Source organism: Lactuca saligna, chromosome 5, assembly GCF_052625555.1.
Source record: "Lactuca saligna cultivar CGN05327 chromosome 5, ASM5262555v1, whole genome shotgun sequence".
Taxonomy (NCBI): domain Eukaryota; kingdom Viridiplantae; phylum Streptophyta; class Magnoliopsida; order Asterales; family Asteraceae; genus Lactuca; species Lactuca saligna.
Window position 1 is genome coordinate 222,006,343 of NC_136421.1, and position 22,045 is coordinate 222,028,387.

Consider the following 22,045-nt stretch of genomic DNA (forward strand, 5'->3'; position numbering starts at 1 on the left):
AGGGAGGCGGAACCGAGAGAAGAAGAAGAGAGAAGGGAAGGAGCCGAGAGGAGAGGAGAAGGAGGGAAGAACCGAGAGGTGGGAGGGGACAGAGGAGCGCGCGAGGCAGAGAGTGAGAAGAGAGCAGAGAGTGAGAAGAGAGCAGAGAGTGAGAAGCGGAGCAGAGAGGTGGAGTCGGACCGAGAGGGAGGATAGCGGACAGAGAGTGAGAAGCGAACAGGGAGCGAACAGAGAGGCGGAGGCGGACCGAGAGGGACCGACCGCTCGGTTGTGAACAGTACTCTCGGTTTCGGTTCCTCCTGGGCGAGTTCGGTCTCGGTTCTCTTAGCCACCAGAGGCTCGGCCTCTGGTCTCTTAGCCACCAGAGGCTCGGTCTCTGGTCCTAAGAAGCCTCTCATTCCGGTTTCGGTTCCTAAAGCCTATTTTTCTCGTTTTCGCCCCGTTTTAAGCCGTTTTTGACCCGGTTAAGGGCCGGAATGACCCGAATGATTCCAAAAAGTTACGGGAAACTTTTGAGAGAAATTTGGGAGAGATTTCTCACACTTGGAGAGATTTGGGAGAGATTTGACATTCTTGGAGAGATTTCTCATACAAAGAGATATTTGCGAGAGATTTCACATACGTGGAGAGATTTGGGAGAGATTTGACATTCTTGGAGAGATTTCTCATACAGAGAGATATTAGAGAGAGATTTCACATACGTGGAGAGATTTGGGAGAGATTTAACATTCTTGGAGAGATTTCTCATACAGAGGGATATTAGAGAGAGATTTCACATAGGCAGAGATAGAGTGAAAACGATTGAGAGAGAATCCATGTGGGACAGTTGTGAGTGTCCGGCACCGCGATGCATGGTTCGTAAACCCTGTTAAGCCTTGTTTAAGGATCTTACACATTCCCGATGAGTATGCAACATGGTTTTCATCAGTTTAATTCACTGATTAGTACTAAGGCTTAGGAAATTTTTAACACAAAACTTTTCTCTAGTGATGTTTTCCCATTAATATAGCAAGTTATACAATACGAACATAACACCAACCCTAATACACAAGGTTTAATAGAGTTGACCGGCTTGACTTGATGACTTGACTTGACTCAAGATTGACGATTGTCACATTTAAAGTCAACCATGGTTAAACTTATGACTAAAATTTACCCTAACGCAAACGTGAATCAATATATGATGTATAGCTATTTTAAAAGTTAATCGTACAAACATTTGTTATTAAGATATACTAATAACAACATACAATAAACTATGAATATTGCTTGGATTGTATATGACTATAGTATATAATGATTGATGGTTTTATAATTTCAAAAAAGCACAAGTATATCTATTGTAAGTGCGAACTATTTTAATCTAATAAAAGAGGTTTAAATACCAGATATTGTCATTAATCTGTTAGCATTACCAAATTTGGCATTGCTATTATTCATCTATGAATAAAATAAAAACGTTAAAAGTAATGAAAGTGGTTTAAGATAACATAACCTACTAAATCATAGAAACATATTCTTATTCATAAGTGTAATAGAAAAGTAAAATCTAATGGGAAAATGACTGGGCAATTTTAAGCTGCTTTTGACTCTCGTGCAAGTCTTACTTTGCAAGTCCTCCAATTATGCTTAACATATTGATTGCAACCTGTGCACATTCTGGTTTTTTTCTTTGCAGTTGCAACGACTTTCTCAATAGCACTAACCATTCTTTTCTTAGTTTCACTACCTTTGGTACGTATAGATGCAGGTGGATGGATATTTATTTCATCAGGAATGCTGCGTATTCCAAGCATCCGAATAATTTCTTCTTCATCGTTATCAGATGATGTTTGGTTGGAACTGGCAAACTCCATTGCTGCCTGCTTCAACGTACGTGTTTTTTCAACAAACTCCAACAATTTCTATTTGCTTCTTTTGAAATGATCCAAGCAGTATTCAATATTGCTGTATGCCTCTGTTAAAAGTTTAAAGGTGTCATCTTCTATTTCCATGGCAACATGTTTCATGGCAAACAAATGGCTGGAAATTGCATCCCTTCTCCATCTTCTTAGAATATACTGCTCTGGAATCTTTTCAATATGGTTGTTTTTCAATACAGCAAAAATATGACGACACAAAATGCCAGTACGTATGAAGTGATTACATGAACATTTAACTTCTTTTTCAGGCAACTTTAGTTCAACCTACATTGTATAATAAAAATAATGTATGTTAGTAACTGATTGAAGTAACATATTAGTTGGTGGTTATTGCATAATAATGAAAAAAATATATGTAATTTAAAAATAATTAGATAATATACTTGTATGATGACTAATGAAAAGCATTTAAACGATGAATATAACCTTGCATTTTATCTTCAACTGTTTGCTCTTATCCGTTTGTGTAATCATAACAACTTGCCACCAATCAATCTTTTCAACACTGTCGATAGAACAGTACCAGGCTGCTTTAAATATTTCCTTTTTGACCTTATAGAAATTTTTTTTTGTGTAAACCGCATCTGCATGTTCTAGTAAGCCACTTGGAAGCGTCATTTCATGCTTTGCATTTTTTGTATCATGTTCTAGTTTCTGTTGAGCATTTCGTTGCTTTCCAATTGCGGTGTCGTAGTTCATCATGAAATAGATAAGCAAATTACCAGAGTTAGAGTATTTATTAAAAAATGAGTTCACGCTTTCAGACCTTGAAGTAGTTTTCATCAGACCGTGTAGTGGCATGTCTTTAAAATAGGCTGGAATCCAAAGTTTTCGATCCCTGTACATGTCTTTGAACCATCTTTTGTCCTGTAGTTTGAATTTTCTCATAAGCAGTTTCCACCTTGATTCAAACACTTCAGGCTCGATATAGACATTCCATACAAGCTTTGTAAAACGCTTGCGAAAATCAGTGTTTTTCAAAAAATCGGCTGAGACCTAAAAAAAATAGAAATTTATTAGATTAACTATGAATAAACAATATGTATGCTAATCGTTATTAAAAATATGTAAAACTGTGTAAATCATTGTTGAATAAAACATGTTGCGTGCTAACTTAGGCCAAAATATACACACCTTGGCTTGTAGTTTTTTCATAATGTGCCACATACATAAACGATGATTAGAATTAGGAAATATTGCTTCAATGGCCTGTACAATTGCTGGATCTTGGTTTGTTAACACTAATTGAGGGTGTTTCACATGTGCTTTCAAAAAAGCTTCGAGCAACCAACGATAAGATTCTATTGACTCGTTGCTTAACAAACCTGCCCCAATGTTTATTGAACGTTTGTGGTTATCAATGGCTGTAAACGGTACAAAAATCATTCCATACCTGTATCAAAAAGGTAATTAAAAACAAATTCAATATTGATTACGAAGTCAAAAAAACATCAATATTCATACTTAAAAAAATAAATGTGTAATGAGTATAAGAGCATACTTATTTGTTCGGAATGTAGCATCAAATGATATCACATCTCCAAACTCCTTGTAATATAACTTATCGGTTTCATCCGCCCAAAACATTGCGTTTAACACACTATCAACACATTTATACTCAAATGTGTAATTATGAAACTCATCTTTCCTCATGTTCATTTTGTCAACAACCAGCTGTGCATCCTTGTCACCTATAATGTTTCCCACCTTCCTTCTGAAATTTTTATAATCAATTGCTTCAGGGCCAACGTTTTCATAACCTCCTTGCAAACTAGCTTGTAACTTGTGTGCCTTTGTTGCACCAATGTTAGATGTTGAAGAACGCACTATAAACTCCTTGTCTTTATAACTAAGTTGTCGTGCACGTTTGGAATACCGTCTTTCTTCTTTAGTCTCTAGGGGGTGGTTGTGATTCTCTTCAAACTCATATATTTTACAAGCATTAGTTTGCATATGTAACCTTTCAAACTTTATCAATGCCTTGCAGTCCATAATTTTGAAGTTTGAGTTTCGTTTATTCCTTCCCCTCCCCTCAAGATCCAAAGTGTCAGTTGATCTGTTAGGTATTTTACCTATTTTGTTGCACACTACATACCTTTTTTTAATGGTTTTGTCACCAAACCTCGTTACTATATTTAACCTGACACCAAAACCTGCTTTATCTGCATATAATTTATACATTTCAACCGCCTCCTCTAATGATTGATATATAGCATCTACATCTGGCATAAAATCTTTAGGAACAATAGGTTTCCACAACTTGGTTTTCCCACCAGGCGAGTCAACAACATTACTATTCAATGATTCCTCTTCAGAATCAGTTCGATTTGTACCTGTTTTTTAAGACAACAAAAAACAATAATGCGACATGCAAAACCTGATATAAATTTCTATGAATTACGTATACATAAACTAAAGAACTTTATAATCATAATAAACGTCTGTGAAACAGTAACCAGAGTTGAATTGTTTACATATTTGAGTCGTATTAACGCATAATCACCAATGATTATCAAACTTAATCAACATTGTATTAAACTTAAGAAAAAATCACCAACGAGGGACTCTTGTACAACGATATGTGATATAAACCATCATTACGTAATTAATACATGCAACGTATATGACTAATCATATACAAATATGTACTCCGGTCTTATTCAACATATACAAAAATTCAATAACTATTGAAAAACACGATCTGTAATTACAAGATATTGACATTGTTTTCATTATTTACCTTCACTAGCATAATCAGAGATTTGATTTCTTCCGTCGAATTGATCATCAGACTTATAGAAATCGCCGTCGTCATATTTATTACAGTTGACGTCTTCTTCGCCATATTGATCATCATCTTCTGTATCATCGCTACTGTAATCAAAACAGTCCGACATCGATATTGATTTGAATCACGAATGGTATACTGCGTTGTTATCTTTAAACGTAAATGATTAACAATATACAAAATTCGACTGAAATTCCGATTGTTATACTCGAAATCGTCCCTGGAAATCGTATCTTCAATTCAATATCTCATTGAACGATAACTATGGAATATCCCTTAATTATAGGAAAATATTAATGGATAATATATTGATTATTAATTGTATTATATTAATTAAAAAATAGATTAAATACAAATTTACTTAAATACCCTAATAAAATGATTGGCTGATAATTGTTCTCACGTTCTCAACCTTTTAGGCGTTCTCATTTGATCCTACTCCTATATATATATATATATATATATATATATATATATATATATATATATATATATATATATATATATATATATATATATATATATATATATATATATATAAGCGGCAGGTGTGAATAATTTTTTTCGGTGATTTTTTTGTTTTGGCGGAAGATCAAATTGCAAATAAAAGTTTGTTATTTTTGGTTTAACAATAAAAATAAAGTTACTGTTATGTTAAAATAAATGTTTGTTAATAAATGTTTGTTGTTTAAGATTAAAACTAAAAGTATGTTGATGATTTACATTAAAAATATAAGTATATTATTGTTTTGGGTTAACAATAAAAATATATTGGTGGGCGGTGATTAGTTTTCATTTAGAAGCATATTATATTCCAAAAAACATGGCATACAACGATAATCATGAAACATTGCTTTATGCATCATATTTGGTATATAAACTTCACTGCCTTTAAATTTTTCGTCATGTTTCACTGATAATTTTGTATTAACATGTGATATCTTTCTGAATAAGATCATATAAAATTGATCATGCGAGAAAATCGATCATAAAAGATAAATACATACATTTGGAATTAGTTTCCATTTTAGCTATAGTGATCTTACCACAATTAGTTTTCTTTCAATAAGTATGAATAGATATGTTTGCATTATTTTTTTCCACTTTGCGAACAGTTTCTTTTAGAATCTCGTGATATTACAAATTACAAACAATCCATTATTAAGAAAATTTGATTTCAAGGAATTGTTTTTGGTTTTGTTTATAGTTTGTGATTAATTGCGTCCGGTTTTCAATTTAGAGTTAAACACTCTTGATGAATAATTTTCATTTCAACCATTAATCTCATTTTTAAATGCATTAAATATTTTCTTTGGGCGAGAAATTCCTTAGGACGAATAGTGTTTAGACTTTGTTTTACTTTAAAAAATAGAGTTTGAACATCTAATAAGTAAGTTTAAAGCAAAGATTAATATATATATATAAATATATATATATATATATATATATATATATATATATATATATATATATATATATATATATATATATATATATATAGTCAAGATCAAATAAGAAGGAAATTTTTGGTAGGATGGTAAGAAATTTTTTTATATGCACATTTTCTTAGCAAAAAATGAAATGAATCATTAGATGATTCAAAATTATGATAATTCACAAGAAAAAATTCCAAAAAAAACGCCTTCATGATTCATTTTTAGGTAAATCAAGAAAAAAATTCACTTGTATGACATTTTTAGTGAATATCAACAAAATCATCATAAAAATGAATCATTGAAATGTTTTTGTGGGATTTTTTTTGGTGAATCACGTTATTATTAATTCATTTAGTGATTCATTTGTTTTTTTCGCCAAAAAAATAAGTCGAATAAAAATTTCTTACCTTCCTACGAAAAAAAATTTCTTACCGGATATATATATATATATATATATATATATATATATATATATATATATATATATATATATATATATATATATATATATATATATATAGTCAAGATCAAATAAGAAGGAAATTTTTGGTAGGAAGGTAAGAAGTTTTTTTTCTACATATTTTTTTCGCAATCAAACAAAATGAATAATTAGATGATTCATTTGTAACATGATTCACAAGAAAAAAAATTTCAAAAAAACATCACGATGATTCATTTATATAATGATTTTGTTGTTATTCACTAAAATTGTCATAAAAATGAATTTTTTCTTAATTTACTTAAAAATGAATCATAAAGATGTTTTTTTTGGGAATTTTTTCTTGTGAATCATCTAGTGATTCATTTATTTTGTTCGTCAAAAAACTATGTAGAAAAAAAAACTTCTTACCTTCCTACCAAAAAATATTTATTACTGGATCTATATTCTGGATATAGATCCAATAAGATTTTTTTTTTTTTTTTTTTTTTTGTAATAAGGTAAGAAGTTTTTTTCTACATATTTTTTTTACGAACAAAAAAAATATGAATCACTAGATGATTCATTTGTAAGATGATTCACAAGAAAAAATTCTCAAAAAAACATCTTTATGATTCATTTTTAAGGGGGTGTTTGGATTAGATTTTTAACTTATTGCTTATAGCTTATTTGTGGTAGGAATAAGCAATAAGCAATAAGCATGGGGAGTGATGCTTATTAAAATTACCTTATTTAGCCTAATAAGTTGGATTTTATCCAAACACTTAGATTAGCTTATTGTGGGAATAAGCAATAAGCACCTCTTTTTTCCAAACACCCCCTAAGTATATTAAGAAAAAAATCACTTTTATGACAATTTTAGTGAATAACAACAAAATCATTATATAAATGAATCATCGAGATGTTTTTTTGAGAATTTTTTCTTGTGAATCATCTTACAAATGAATCATCTAATGATTCATTTTGTTCGTTCGTGAAAAAAATATGTAGAAAAAAAACTTCTTACCTTCCTACAAAAAAATTTCCTTCTTATTTGATCTTGACTATATATATATATATATATATATATATATATATATATATATATATATATATATATATAGTCAAGATCAAATCAGAAGGAAATTTTTGGTAGGAATGTAACAAGTTTTTTTTTCTACATATTTTTTTCGCGAACCAACAAAATGAATCATTAGATATTTAATTTGAAAGATGATTCACAAGAAAAAAATTCTCAAAAAAACATCTCGATGATTCATTTATATAATGATTTTGTTATTATTCACTAAAATTATCATAAAAGTGGATTTTTTCTTAATTTATTTAAAAATGAATCATATAGATGTTTTTTTGAGAATTTTTTCTTGTGAATCATCTTACAAATGAATCATCTAGTGATTCATTTTTTTTGTTCGTCAAAAAAATATGTAGAAAAAAAACTTATTACCTTCCTACCAAAAAAAATTTCTTACAGTATATATATATATATATATATATATATATTTCTATTCTAATAAAAGAATAGGTTTAATCTCCTATTGACAAGTGCCATATAATTAGAGCTCGTCATTAATGTTATATATCACCAATTATGTTATTTGTCAACCTATTAATTATTCAATTTAAATTTCAAATTTTAAATTTCCACTATAGTTACACTAATTAATAATTGATTATCCATTTTAAATTTTAAATTTTAAATTTTCACTCTAAATATATTAAATTCCTAACATTAGATTGAAAAATAAAATAAAATTAAAATAGATTATAAAGTGATATAACTTCAAATATTTATTTAAATAAACAATTATAATTTTATATAACAAAAAAATATCTCTTAAATAATAATTTATTTAAAATAATTGATTTATAATTTTAATTTTTTAATATGAAAATTTAATTAATTTTATAACCGTGTTTCCCACGGGTTATAAACTAGTATATATATATATATATATATATATATATATATATATATATATATATATATATATATATATATATATATATATATATATATATATATATATATATATATATATATATATATATATAATGACAAATAATTTGATTCTAACGATTAGTTTTCAACGGCAATTATTTTTCCTTTTGGCAGTTTTTTTTGACGATATTTAGTTTGTTTTCGTTGATTGATATGGATTTAAATAAATATTGATTACTGCTTTGGGTTACATAAAAGTTAACTTTTGTCAAAGTAATAGTTTATTAATTTCTTTTAAAAAAATATATATTATATTTTCAGATTTAAAATGTTAGAAAATTGTCAATTTAAGATAAAAATAAATGTTCATTGTTAATGTTTTTAATTCAATAAAGAGGAATCTATTGAAAAGTTTTAGGCCTAGTCATTATATTTTTAAGTTAATTAATCTCGAAAACCTGAAAATCATTCATTTTGACTTTTTTACCCGCATCTAATTTTCAAAAATAACAAAAGTTGGCCAACATTTTAAATTTTATTACATATTTGTTTAAAAATACTTTTGGCCAATATTTTAAATTTTATTACAAATTTTGTCCAAAAATTACGCTTTCGGCCTAGGTTTCAAAAATTTTGCTAAAAATTCATCATAAATATAGCTTTTTTTGTACTTTATGTTTTTCAAAGTTTTGTTTCAAATATGTTTTTTTTGCTTTATAAAATCGTATTTCTACAACAAAAAAAAACATATTTTCAAATAAAAAAACATTTTTTCTATATATGAAATTTTTTTTAATATTTTTTATGTAAAATACCTATTTCTAAAATTCGGTATTTATTAACTGCATATATATATATATATATATATATATATATATATATATATATATATATATATATATATATATATATAGACACACACACAAACATGATTTTATAAAAATAAAATATATAAATACTTATTTTATAATAAATGCATTTTTATACAAACACATTTTTATAAGAATAATGTATATAACCACGTTATAAAAAATGATTACAAATACATTTTTATAAATTAATGTATACAAACACATATTTTATGGTAAACCTATTTGTATATATTTATGTTTTATATTCACACAAATAGGTTTATATATTATATATATATATATATATATATATATATATATATATATATATATATATATATATATATATATATATATATATATATATATATATATATAATAAAAAAAATTATAAACACATATTTTGGAATAAATGCATTTATACACAAATACTTTTTATATAAAAAAATGTATATAAACACGTGTTTTATAAAAATATATACAAACACGTTTTTATAATATATATATATATATATATATATATATATATATATATATATATATATATATATATATATATATATATATATATATATATATATATAATACCTATTTGTGTGCATAGAAATACATAAATATATAGAAATACGTTTACTATGGAATATTTGTTTATATATATATTTTTTTATAAAAGCATGGTTGTATACGCTTTTATAAAAGTACATGTTTTTTTACCTTTTTTTTTTTTTTATCAAAATGTGTTTATATATATTTTTATAAATCACATGTTTGTATATGTTTTTTTTTTCTAAACATGTGTCTCTATATAAATGTATTTATTATAACACAGGTGTTTACAAAAAAAATGTATCGAAACATGTTTTTATAAAATACATGTTTTTATATGCATTTTTCTTATAAAAATAATGGATTTATATATAGTTATGCCTTAATAAATATATAATTTTTTAAATAGGTATTTCATGTGAAAATATGTTTTTTGTATAAATATAATTTTATAAATAAGAAGTAAAAACATATTCGTAACAAAATTTCTAAAAAAATGTTAAAATAAATAAATTGAAGATTAGTTTGTAACAAATTTTTGGAATCTAAGCAAAGAGTGTATGTTTGGACAAAATGTGTAATAAAATCACAAATCTGGATTAAAAGTGTAAAATTTGGATCAAATTTATAATAAAATTTAAAATTTGGACCACAGATATAATTTTTAAAAACTGGATAACTTATTGACGTATAAAATGTCAAAATGAAAATATTTTTCAATGTATGGAAATTAATCGACTTAAAAAGTAAGAAAACTAAATCAATTATAAAACGAAATACATAAAGATTTTTCCATAGATGTCACATTAATTATTGTTTAGTACTGTTAATTTCATGTCGATTTCAAAGATATTAAAATTAGCGCTTCAAAACATGGGCCACCATAATCAAAGATATTAGGAAAATAGTATCTTTTTTTATCAATGATGGAAAAGAATCTTTATCACGAGAAGCAAAGTAAAAGCTCATGTAGGGACACTACAAATTTTCTACAAAATCAAAATAACAATCTAGAGTTATTAGCAAGTTGATTAAAAAGGATTCATTAGTCATATAATTTGTTACCATCCCTTCTATGTTCTTATGACACAAAGCAGGATACCTCTTCATCTAATCATTCGAAGACACTTTGTATTAGAAGTAGAAGTATTTCCCTTATCCTCATAACCAAAAATAATAATTAATTTATTACAAATTAAATTGTTATTGAACAAGATAAAAATATAATATTAAAAGACCCATAAGAAAAGGTATCGAATTATAAGATTAGGTGGTCACCTTTGTTAAGATATATTTGTATTATTTTCATATTATTTTTTTCACTTTTTTAAAATTAAGTTTATATATTTATTATAATTTTTTTATTCAAACACTAAAAACTCATTATTAACAATATCAACCCAAAATAAGTCAACCAATACATCGAATAACCAATTCCAAACACCCTCTTAATATACATATTCATTGAAAGTAAAAATATTTGATAGCATTAATTGTAACAACATTTACTATATCGTTCATTTCAATCTTATAAATAAAATATAAAACAGTAGATTAAAACTATATAGATGTAAAATAGCATATCAACTTCAATGTAAATACACGTTGAGAAAGAATAAAACACTATTGATAATTCTAAATCATAATGAATAATTAAATATTTGTAAATGTTTATTAATTTGTAAAAATGGTGTTTTCTCAAGTGGAAGCTTTTGTAACAACATTACAAGAAGATTTTGTCCCTTAAAATGTCCACTTAGGAAAAATGTCCACTTAGGAATGGACTTTGCATTTTTTTTATGTTGCCTCATAAAAATATCATTAGTTTGTTATGTTTATGCACGTATAATTTTATGCATGTTTATGTTGTTTATTTTATGCGATTATCATGTGTGGTTGATAAATTAGTTTTTTCAAATCCTAAAATAGTTTTTAGACAAAATAAACATCACATATTATCAAAATTTATAATGTGAACATAAGATGTGATAATTTATTGTTTTAAAATAAAATCCGGTTTTTTAAAAACGTTAATAGCATCATATTTTGAAATACTCAAATATAAGTTTTAAAATATTGATTTTTGTAACCAAGTTATACGGCAATTACACATGTTTTTCAAATTAGATCATTTGATCAAAAATATTTTGTGATAAAAAATACCTAGAAAAGAGAGTTTTGAGGCATAGATTAGATAAAAAATATCTAATTAAATTTGTTATTAGTGATCCTATAAAGTAGGAATTATATGCTAAGATATAATTGATTATTGATATCTACGTGGTTGAATTCAAATGGATGTGATAAAACATACATAACCATTTATTTCTTTTGCAACTTGGATCCTAGACATTGATAATTAATATTTATTGATATTAAAGGTTATTAAATATTAAAGAGTTTTAATATTGAAAACACTTAATGAATTTTATTGAAATTTTGTATTAAATAATCTTTTTTGTATATCGTTCCAATTTTATCGGTATCAGGTGGTGCCCTCACTCTTTGAGGTCGAGGGTTCAAGTCTCGTCGTGGACATAGGTGAAATTAGGTGTTAGTTTAGGAGTAGATTAGTATATTTGTATTTGCCGGTACAAAAAAAAAAATCTTTTTTGTTACCATGAATTGTCATTTTCTTTAATGACAAATAATAAGATTCACTAGATACAACTTCAATAAACGTCTTCATGTCTTCAAAGACAATCTCTTGAGAGATATGAAATTCTATACACTTAAATTTCCTAATCCTAAACTATTTGCTATGAGCAATAAAAATGAGCATGTAACAGCTTTCGATCGAAGACCATTGATCTATCCCTATGAACGTTGTTAAGACCAGATCAAACGGATAATATCATGGTGCCTAATTAGAAAAAATATAGTAAAAAGAATAATCATATTGCCTGTTCGTACACAACTATATATATATATATATATATATATATATATATATATATATATATATATATATATATATATATATATAAAAAGAGAGAGAGAGATACACTTATGAATATGTATATGGGTGAGAAGCAAATTAGAAAATCTAAACTTATAAATTTGATCAAATTCCATACCCACCCCCAAATGTTATGAATTCGATATATATATATATATATATATATATATATATATATATATATATATATATATATATATATATATATATATATATATATATATATATATATATATATATATATGGTTAGGTTCATTTGAGACCACTTATATTTTGTGAGACCGTGAGACTCATTTTTTTTTTTTTTATAGTTAATTCATGTTCCAAAAATAATATTTAAAATTTTTTTTTTTGATTTTTCCATTTACTTTGCATTTTAAAATTTTTTTTAGAATATGTACAGTGTAATATTCTATTTAGAATATTTCACGTATTTTTCAAAAAAAATAGAATTTTTTTATTCATTTTTTATTTTTTTAGTTAATTCAAGTTTCGAAAATAATATTTAAAAAAAGAATTTTTAGATTTTTCCATTTATTTTGCATTTTAAAATTATTTTTTAGAATATATGTCAGTGTAATATTCTATTTAGAATATTTCACGTATTTTTCAAAAAAAAAAAACGGAATTATTTTTTATTTTTTTATATATATTTTTTATTTTTTTTAGTTAATTCAAGTTCCGAAAATAATATTTAAAAAAAGAATTTTTGGATTTTTCCATTTATTTTGCATTTTAAAATTATTTTTAGATTTGGTTTCACGATCTTACAAAATTAGAATGGTTTCAAATTAACCTGAACATATATATATATATATATATATATATATATATATATATATATATATATATATATATATATATATATATATATATGTTCAGGTTAATTTGAAACCATTCTAATTTTGTAAGATCGTGAAACCAAATCTAAAAATAATTTTAAAATGCAAAATAAATGAAAAAAATCCAAAAATTCTTTTTTTAAATATTATTTTCGGAACTTGAATTAACTAAAAAAATATAAAAAAAAAATCTCGTTTTTTTAAATATGTGAAATATTCTAATAGAATATTACACTGACATATTCTAAAAAATAATTTTAAAATGCAAAATAAATGGAAAAATCTAAGAATTCTTTTTTTAAATATTATTTTCGGAACTTGAATTAACTAAAAAAATAAAAATTTAAAAAAATTCCATTTGTTTTGAAAAAATACGTAAAATATTGTAATAGAATATTACACTATACATATTCTAAAAAAATAAATTTAAAATGCAAAATAAATGGACAAATCTAAAAATTCTTTTTTTAAATATTACTTTCGGAAGTTGAATTAACTAAAAAAATAAAAATAAAATTAAAAAAAAAATGCGTTTCACGGTCTCACAAAATTAGACCGTCTCAAATGAACCTATATATATATATATATATATATATATATATATATATATATATATATATGTTCAGTTTCATTTGATATCATTCTAATTTTTTGAGACCGTGAGACCAAATCAAAAAGTAATTTTAAAATGCAAAATAAATGGAAAAATCCAAAAATTCTTTTTTTAAGTATTATTTTCGGAACTTGAATTAACTAAAAAAAATCCCGTTTTTTTGAAAAATACGTGAAATATTCTAATAGAATATTACACTGACATATTCTAATAAATAATTTTAAAATGCAAAATAAATAGAAAAATCTAAAAATTCTTTTTTTTAAATATTATTTTCGGAACTTGAATTAACTAAAAAAATAAAGAAAATAAAAAAAATCCCATTTTTTTAAAAATACGTGAAATATTCTAATAAAATATTACACTGTTCATATTTTAAAAAATAATTTTAAAATGCAAAATAAATGGAAAAATAGAAAAATATTTTTTTAAATATTATTTTCGGAACTTGAATTAACCAAAAAAAAATTAAAAAAAATATTGTTTATTTTTTTAAATACGTGAAATATTCTAATAAAATATTACGCTGTACATATTCTAAAAAATAATTTTAAAATATAAAATAAATGGAAAAATCCAAAAATTCTTTTTTTAAATATTATTTTCTGAACTTGAATTAACTAAAAAAATTTTTAAAAAAAAAATTAAAAAAAAATGCGTCTCACGGTCTCACAAAATATAGGTGGTCTCAAATGAACCTAACAAGGTTAGGTTAATGTGAGATGGTCTAATATTGTGAGACCGTGAGACGCATTTTTTTATTATTTTTATTTTTTTTAGTTAATTGAAGTTCCAAAAATAATATTTAAAAAAAGAATTTTTTTGATTTTACCATTTATTTTGCATTTTAAAATTATTTTTTAGAATATGTATAATGTGATATTGTATTAGAATATTTCACGTATTTTTCAAAAAAAGAAACGGGATTTTTTTTTATATTTTTTATATTTGTATTAGTTAATTCAAGTTTCGAAAATAATATTTAAAAAAATTAAAATTTTCCATTTATTTTAGGAAAGATGCCTAAAATGCTTATATGTGTTAAATGTTATATGTTTGTCATATATGCCATTATTTGTTCGGATCTATGGTCTGTTGTCAATCGGATCTGGAAACCTTATGTGTTCAGGATTCTAAGCGTATGATTATGATATTATTATTGGCATGTAACGTTTCGGAGTGATAAGGAGAATTTAAATATCTATCATGAATGAAGATCTAAATTTTCCTAATGTAGTGTATAGATTAAAATGACAAGAACTCGAAGTGGAGTCGGAAATGCAAACAGAAATCAACAACCTCAACCCCAAGTGATGGAATAGGTGCCTATAGCACAAGCTACACCAGAACCAATCACAATGGATGAACAAAGGGAGGAAATGAGGCAACTATTGTTAAACAACATGAGTGAACCTTCAATGCATGTTGAACAACTGGAATTAAATGACGGTTAGTCAGAGGAAAGAAATTACAGTAGATTTGTTGGTAAGACTGAACCGCTTGTGGATAGGAGGAATAATCAAGAGGAAGGAGTCGAGAGATATGGATGCAAGTACAAAGATTTTATGACTTTCAAGCCATCAACTTTCACTGGAAAAGAAGATCTTATCGGAGTAATGGACTGGATCTCGGAGATGGAATTAGCCTTTATGACATGTTGTTGCAAAGGCAAGTTACAAACTGTATTTGCAGTGTGTCAGTTTAGAGGTGGTGCTGTTCGTTGGTGGAACACTCTGGGTAAGACCCTAAGCCCTATTGAGCCACTACAACTGACTTGGGCAGAGTTCTTGGTGCAATTCAATCGCAAGTACTGCTCGGCCCAAAATCTGCTTGAGCTAGAAAATCAATTTCTGACACTAAAGAAAGGAAGCATGTCCATTGATGAATACACCAATAACTTCACAGATAAAATGGAGCTTGTTTTGCATATTGTCCTTGATGAGCTGAAAAAAATTAACAAGTACACAAAGGGACTTCCATGGGAGTATGCGGTGCCAGTGCGTCAGGAACTTACTCTGGAGGCAACTATTTGGGCTGCCAAGTATGTTGAAGATATGATCAAAGGTAGAGCCGCCAGCAAGGTTGAAGTTGGCGGGAAGATAAAGTTTGAAGGAACTTCGGATTCCAACAAGAAGAGCAAGTTCTCGAAGTCTGTTTCGAGAAATTTGTAACGCCCATAGATCCGGGCTAGTCAATTAGAGACGTTAAGCGTCAAAAAATGACTTTTTGATGGAAGATTATTTTGAAGGAATAATCTTAACTAAGTTATAGAAAATGTTACAAGGTTTCCGTGCATATAAAGAACGCCGAAATCCGAGTTATAACAAAGAAGTTATGACCTATCGAAGTTTCGCGACAGAACCGGCACGACACAACGTGACGTAAATAGTGAATTTACGTTAGAGCAATATTTAGCCTTAGCAATCTAAACTAAAGTTGTAGATTTCGTTAAACCATGAGCGTGCATAAAAAGAACGTCCAAATCTGACTTCGTATGAGGAAGTTATGATTTTTCTAAGTTTCGACTGAGCGGTATGCAGCCCGAATACTCGATTTGAGACCGAGAGGTTTTTAGCCGAAACAATCTATATGAGAATCGAAGGTCTCGTTAATAGGAGTAAAAAGATAAAAAGATAGGCGAAAGCGGACGTCGGATAAAGAAGTTATGATTTTATAACGGAGTTTTCCTGTCCCGACCTACTATAAATAAATAATAAAAATAAACTCAAAATTAGCCGACGGAGTCTAAACAAAAGTTGTAGATCGTAGTCTCACCTACGCGGGGATATAAAAAACGTCGAAAACGGAGTTCGTATGAGGAAGATATGAATTTTTGAAGTTTATTAAATATTTTCGATATTTAATTTAATTATAAATTAACCGATATTATCCATGGGGGGAGTCAGTGATCTGATCCACGTTACGCCCAGCGTAATGTGAATTTACGCCCAACGTAAATAGGCTTCCAGCCTCCTATAAAAGGGTGTCGAGGGCAACTGACTTCTTTGCTCATTTCTTCCCGTTTTCTCGCGTTTTTGCATCGTTTTTCGTGCAAGAAACATCCCGAAGCCCCGGTATCATTCCTGAGCCCCGAAGCAAGTCCCGAGACCCCGAAGATCCCGAGAAGTGCGATTCCCGAGCCGAAGCTCTGCTCGCGAGGAGCCCGGTTTTTGTGAAGATCTTCCAGATCTACCGAAGAAAACTACTTCTACAAGTCGTAGTCCTATCCGATCATCTTCTAATCAAGTGAGTGTGTGGTTACTTTCTTCTAACGCATAATTATTAAGTATTTAGTATAAAATACGTGTTATGTGTATATTTTGTTGTTATATGCGTGAATGTATATTCACTTTCTTCTATCTCATAGATCTGATTTATTCTCTATGAAATACGTGTTATGTGGGTATGCCTCATCTGTTATGTGGAATAGGTATTGAATGAGAATGTTATATAGTTTTAAACTATGTATAAAAATATATATTTTTATCTACTAATATGTTGGGTAGAACATGGGTAGATAGTTGATGTGTGATAAACAGATGAGAGGTCCCGATGTTGTTGTTGTTGATCTAGTTATTCAGCGAGTATGGATTAGACCAAGAGGTTAGTTTTAGATCCGGGAGTATGGATCAGGTAAAGAGACAAAACTTGTTATTAGTCCGGGAGTATGGATTAAGACTAAGTTAATTGTCCCTAGTCCGGGAGTATGGATTGGGCACAGTTTTTGATCCGGGAGTATGGATCAGATCAGGATTAGGCTATAGTTAATTGTCCTTATTCCGGGAGTATGGATTGGGTACAATTATTGATCCGGGAGTATGGATCAGATCATGATGTTAGTTTTAGATCCGTGAGTATAGATCAAGGTGAAAAGGTTAGTTTTAGATCTGTGAGTATGGATCGGGTGAAGATAATTGTTTTAGATCCGTGAGTAGGGATCAGGTAAAGAGGAAAATTTAGATACGAGAGTTTAGATCGTGTTGTTGTGAGGATCGATGGGGTGGGATAAGAGTTGCCTTTATATGGTGAAATTATACAAGTTTGAATGCTCTATATTTATAAATATATGATATAACATTGTGGGATGAAAACCCTATATGCTCACCAGGCTCCCAAGCCTGGCCCACTCAGTTTTCTTTGTATCACAGGTATCGATACGAAGACATATTTCACAGAGAGATTTAAAGGAGATATAAATCATTAGTGTAATTGAATGTAAGTTCTGTTTATGCTTATATGTATGTATCGGAACATGACATCCCGAGGTTTTATTATTAAATGAAAATACATTCTCTTCGAGAAATGTTTTGATAAGTTATTATCATATCTTGTTTTGGGAATAAATTCCGCAACTATTTTCTTTAAAAGAGTACTCTGATTTTAAAAACAAGCATAAAAAAATCGGTCTTTTCTGGCCGTAAAAAATGGGGATGTCACAGTTGGTATCAGAGCATTAGTTTAAGCGAACTAGGAATTTGTAGGAAATTTCCAGACTTAAACTTAGAATGCTAAGTAATGATTGTGAGGAGTGTGTCTAAAATATGTTAGGTAGTACACCTAAATTGACACAATCACTAGTTTATTTTAGGAATGATGCCTAAAAAGCTTTTATGTGCTAAATGTTTTGTGTGATAACTATATTGATGCTATTATTTGTTCGGATCTATGGTCTGTTGCCGACCGGATCTGGAAACCTTATGTGTTTAGGATTCTAAGCATATGGCTACGATATTAGAACTAGCATGTAAACGTTTCAGGGTGATAAGGAGATTTATACGTTTATCGTAATTAAAGCTTTCTTATCTTAAAATTCTCGCTTGGTACACCGAATGTCTGCTTGGATGTACAAGGGGTCATGGTGAAGACTCGTAGAAAAATTGAGTAAATGGAGGAAATGAAGAAGGCTTATGATAGTGGATGACACCTATCAGAAGATATCGTAAGAGTGGTATCTTGCCTTTAGAGTATGTCTTATGAAATTAAAGTACGTTTAGAGGAGTACGGTATGTCTAAAGTACACCTTCGATTGGCAGGATGATGGAACGATTGGTGAAATTCTTGAAGTTGTCTCATCGTCTGATATTTTCATCACTAATCGAGTTGAAGTAGAGTTGATGATTGAAGATTGAGCAATGAAGAAGTCCTAGTAGAGTCTAGGGAAATTGTTTATGATTATTTGGACACATTTGTATGTGTTAAATTGTTTTGTGATTTTCTTGTATGGTGACTTGGTCGACTGCGGGACAATACTTGGGACGAGTATGAGTAGGTGTGAAAGATAGTAGATGCATATACTACCGTAAGCACATGACTCGCACTTAGATCAGAGAAAGTCACAAGGTTACCAAGAAGCTAATGATTGATTCCATTTTATTCTGGTATGTCATTACCATTGTTTCGGTAATGACTAGTAATATGGTTCTTGTTCCGACCCTAGTGGTCATATTTAAATTTGAGTTCGACTACGAGGAGTATGTTACGTGGTCTAGAGGACCAAGTTAGATGTAACATCTGACTTAAGTCAGAAGTTTGAAGTTAATGCAATTGATAGTGTCGCACTCGTTGTTAAAAGAAGTTTGCGGGTAGAAATGCTACATGCTGAAATGTGATTTTATCACATTAGAATATGAAGAAAGGTATATTCCATCCTGGAATTTAACTTCATTAAAGACCGAGTCTAAGCGTCGCATCGTGCGATGAGAGGTCAATAGAGCATGACCCATCGATTTGTTACAATAGATAAATGAAAGTAATTATCCTGAGAAGAAGGAGTCCACAATAAGGACTTATCTGGTAACTTGAAGGTTACGATTGAAAGTACAACATAATACGATAAGCAGATGCAAGATTGGGCATCTTCTGCGATCAAGAAAGCCATAGAGTAAAATACTCTTTCGAGGAAACATAGAAGTTACGGTTATTACCTAGGATGAATAAATAATGTGTGGAATCATTATGCAAGTCCTATTTCTTTGATGATTCCGGGATGTAATCATCCTAAAGGGGAGATAATTGTAACGCCCGTAGATCCGGGCTAGTCAATTAGAGACGTTAAGCGTCAAAAAATGACTTTTTGATGGAAGATTATTTTGAAGGAATAATCTTAACTAAGTTATAGAATATTTTACAAGGTTTCCATGCATATAAAGAACGTCGAAATCCGAGTTATAACAAAGAAGTTATGACCTGTCGAAGTTTCGCGACAGAACCGGCACGACATAGCGCGACGTAAATAGTGAATTTATGTTAGAGCGATATTTAGCCTTAGCAATCTAAACGAAAGTCGTAGATTTCGTTAAACCATGAGCGTGCATAAAAAGAACGTCCAAATCTGACTTCGTATGAGGAAGTTATGATTTTTCTAAGTTTCGACTTAGCGGTGTGCAGCCCGAATACTCAATTTGAGAGCGAGCGGTTTTTAGCCAAAACAATCTAAGTGAGAATCAAAGGTCTCGTTAAGAGGAGTAAAATGATAAAAAGATAGGCGAAAACGGACGTCGGATAAAGAAGTTATGATTTTATAACGGAGTTTTCCTGTCCCGGCCTACTTGTCCCGGCCTACTAAAAATAAATAATAAAAATAAAGTCAAAATTAGGCGACGGAGTCTAAACGAAAGTTGTAGAGCGTAGTCTCACCTACGCGGGGATATAAAAAAACGTCGAAAACGGAGTTCGTATGAGGAAGATATGAATTTTTGAAGTTTATTAAATATTTTCGATATTTAATTTAATTATAAATTAACCGATATTATCCATGGGGGGAGTCAGTGATCTGATCCACGTTACGCCCAGCGTAATGTGAATTTACGCCCAACGTAAATAGGCTTCCAGCCTCCTATAAAAGGGTGTCGAGGGCAACCGACTTCTTTGCTCATTTCTTCCCGTTTTCTCGCGTTTTTGCATCGTTTTTCGTGCAAGAAACATCCCGAAGCCCCGGTATCATTCCTGAGCCCCGAAGCAAGTCCCGAGACCCCGAAGATCCTGAGAAGTGCGATTCCCAAGCTGAAGCTCTGCTCGCGAGGAGCCCGGTTTTTGTGAAGATCTTCCAGATCTACCGAAGAAAACTACTTCTACAAGTCGTAGTCCTATCCGATCATCTTCTAATCAAGTGAGTGTGTGGTTACTTTCTTCTAACGCATAATTATTAAGTATTTAGTATAAAATACGTGTTATGTGTATATTTTGTTGTTATATGCGTGAATGTATATTCACTTTCTTCTATCTGATAGATCTGATTTATTCTCTATGAAATACTTGTTATGTGGGTATGCCTCATCTGTTATGTGGAATAGGTATTGAATGAGAATGTTATACAGGTTTTAAACTATGTATAAAATATATATTTTTATCTACTAATATGTTGGGTAGAACATGGGTAGATAGTTGATGTGTGATAAACAGATGAGAGGTCCCGATGTTGTTGTTGTTGATCTAGTTATTCAGCGAGTATGGATTAGACCAAGAGGTTAGTTTTAGATCCAGGAGTATGGATCAGGTAAAGAGATAAAACTTGTTATTAGTCTGGGAGTATGGATTAAGACTAAGTTAATTTTCCCTAGTCCGGGAGTATGGATTGGGCACAGTTATTGATCCGGGAGTATGGATCAGATCAGGATTAGGCTATAGTTAATTGTCCTTATTCCGGGAGTATGGATTGGGTACAATTATTGATCCGGGAGTATGGATCAGATCATGATGTTAGTTTTA

At 28.8% G+C, this 22,045-nt stretch overlaps 1 protein-coding gene across 1 annotated transcript; it reads right to left on the reverse strand.

Annotated features, from left to right (window-relative positions):
* Nucleotides 1-1,904: 1,904 nt before the first annotated feature.
* LOC145046290 (protein FAR1-RELATED SEQUENCE 5-like) lies at nucleotides 1,905-4,819 on the reverse strand. Its single transcript, XM_078994581.1, has 5 exons — nucleotides 4,663-4,819; nucleotides 3,424-4,255; nucleotides 3,057-3,315; nucleotides 2,349-2,918; nucleotides 1,905-2,186 (listed from the first exon to the last, which is right to left on the reverse strand). The coding sequence occupies exons 1-5, from the start codon at nucleotides 4,817-4,819 to the stop codon at nucleotides 1,905-1,907; spliced, it is 2,100 nt and encodes a 699-aa protein (XP_078850707.1).
* Between the last annotated feature and the right edge of the window lie 17,226 nt (nucleotides 4,820-22,045).

Coding starts and splice junctions, on each gene's coding strand:
- LOC145046290 (XM_078994581.1), bottom strand. CDS start 4,819: ATGTCGGACTGTTTTGATTACAGTAGCGATGATACAGAAGATGATGAT. Junction 4,256..4,662: donor CTCTGATTATGCTAGTGAAG/GTAAATAATGAA, acceptor CTTAAAAAACAG/GTACAAATCGAACTGATTCT. Junction 2,919..3,056: donor TGAAAAAACTACAAGCCAAG/GTGTGTATATTT, acceptor TATTTTTTTTAG/GTCTCAGCCGATTTTTTGAA.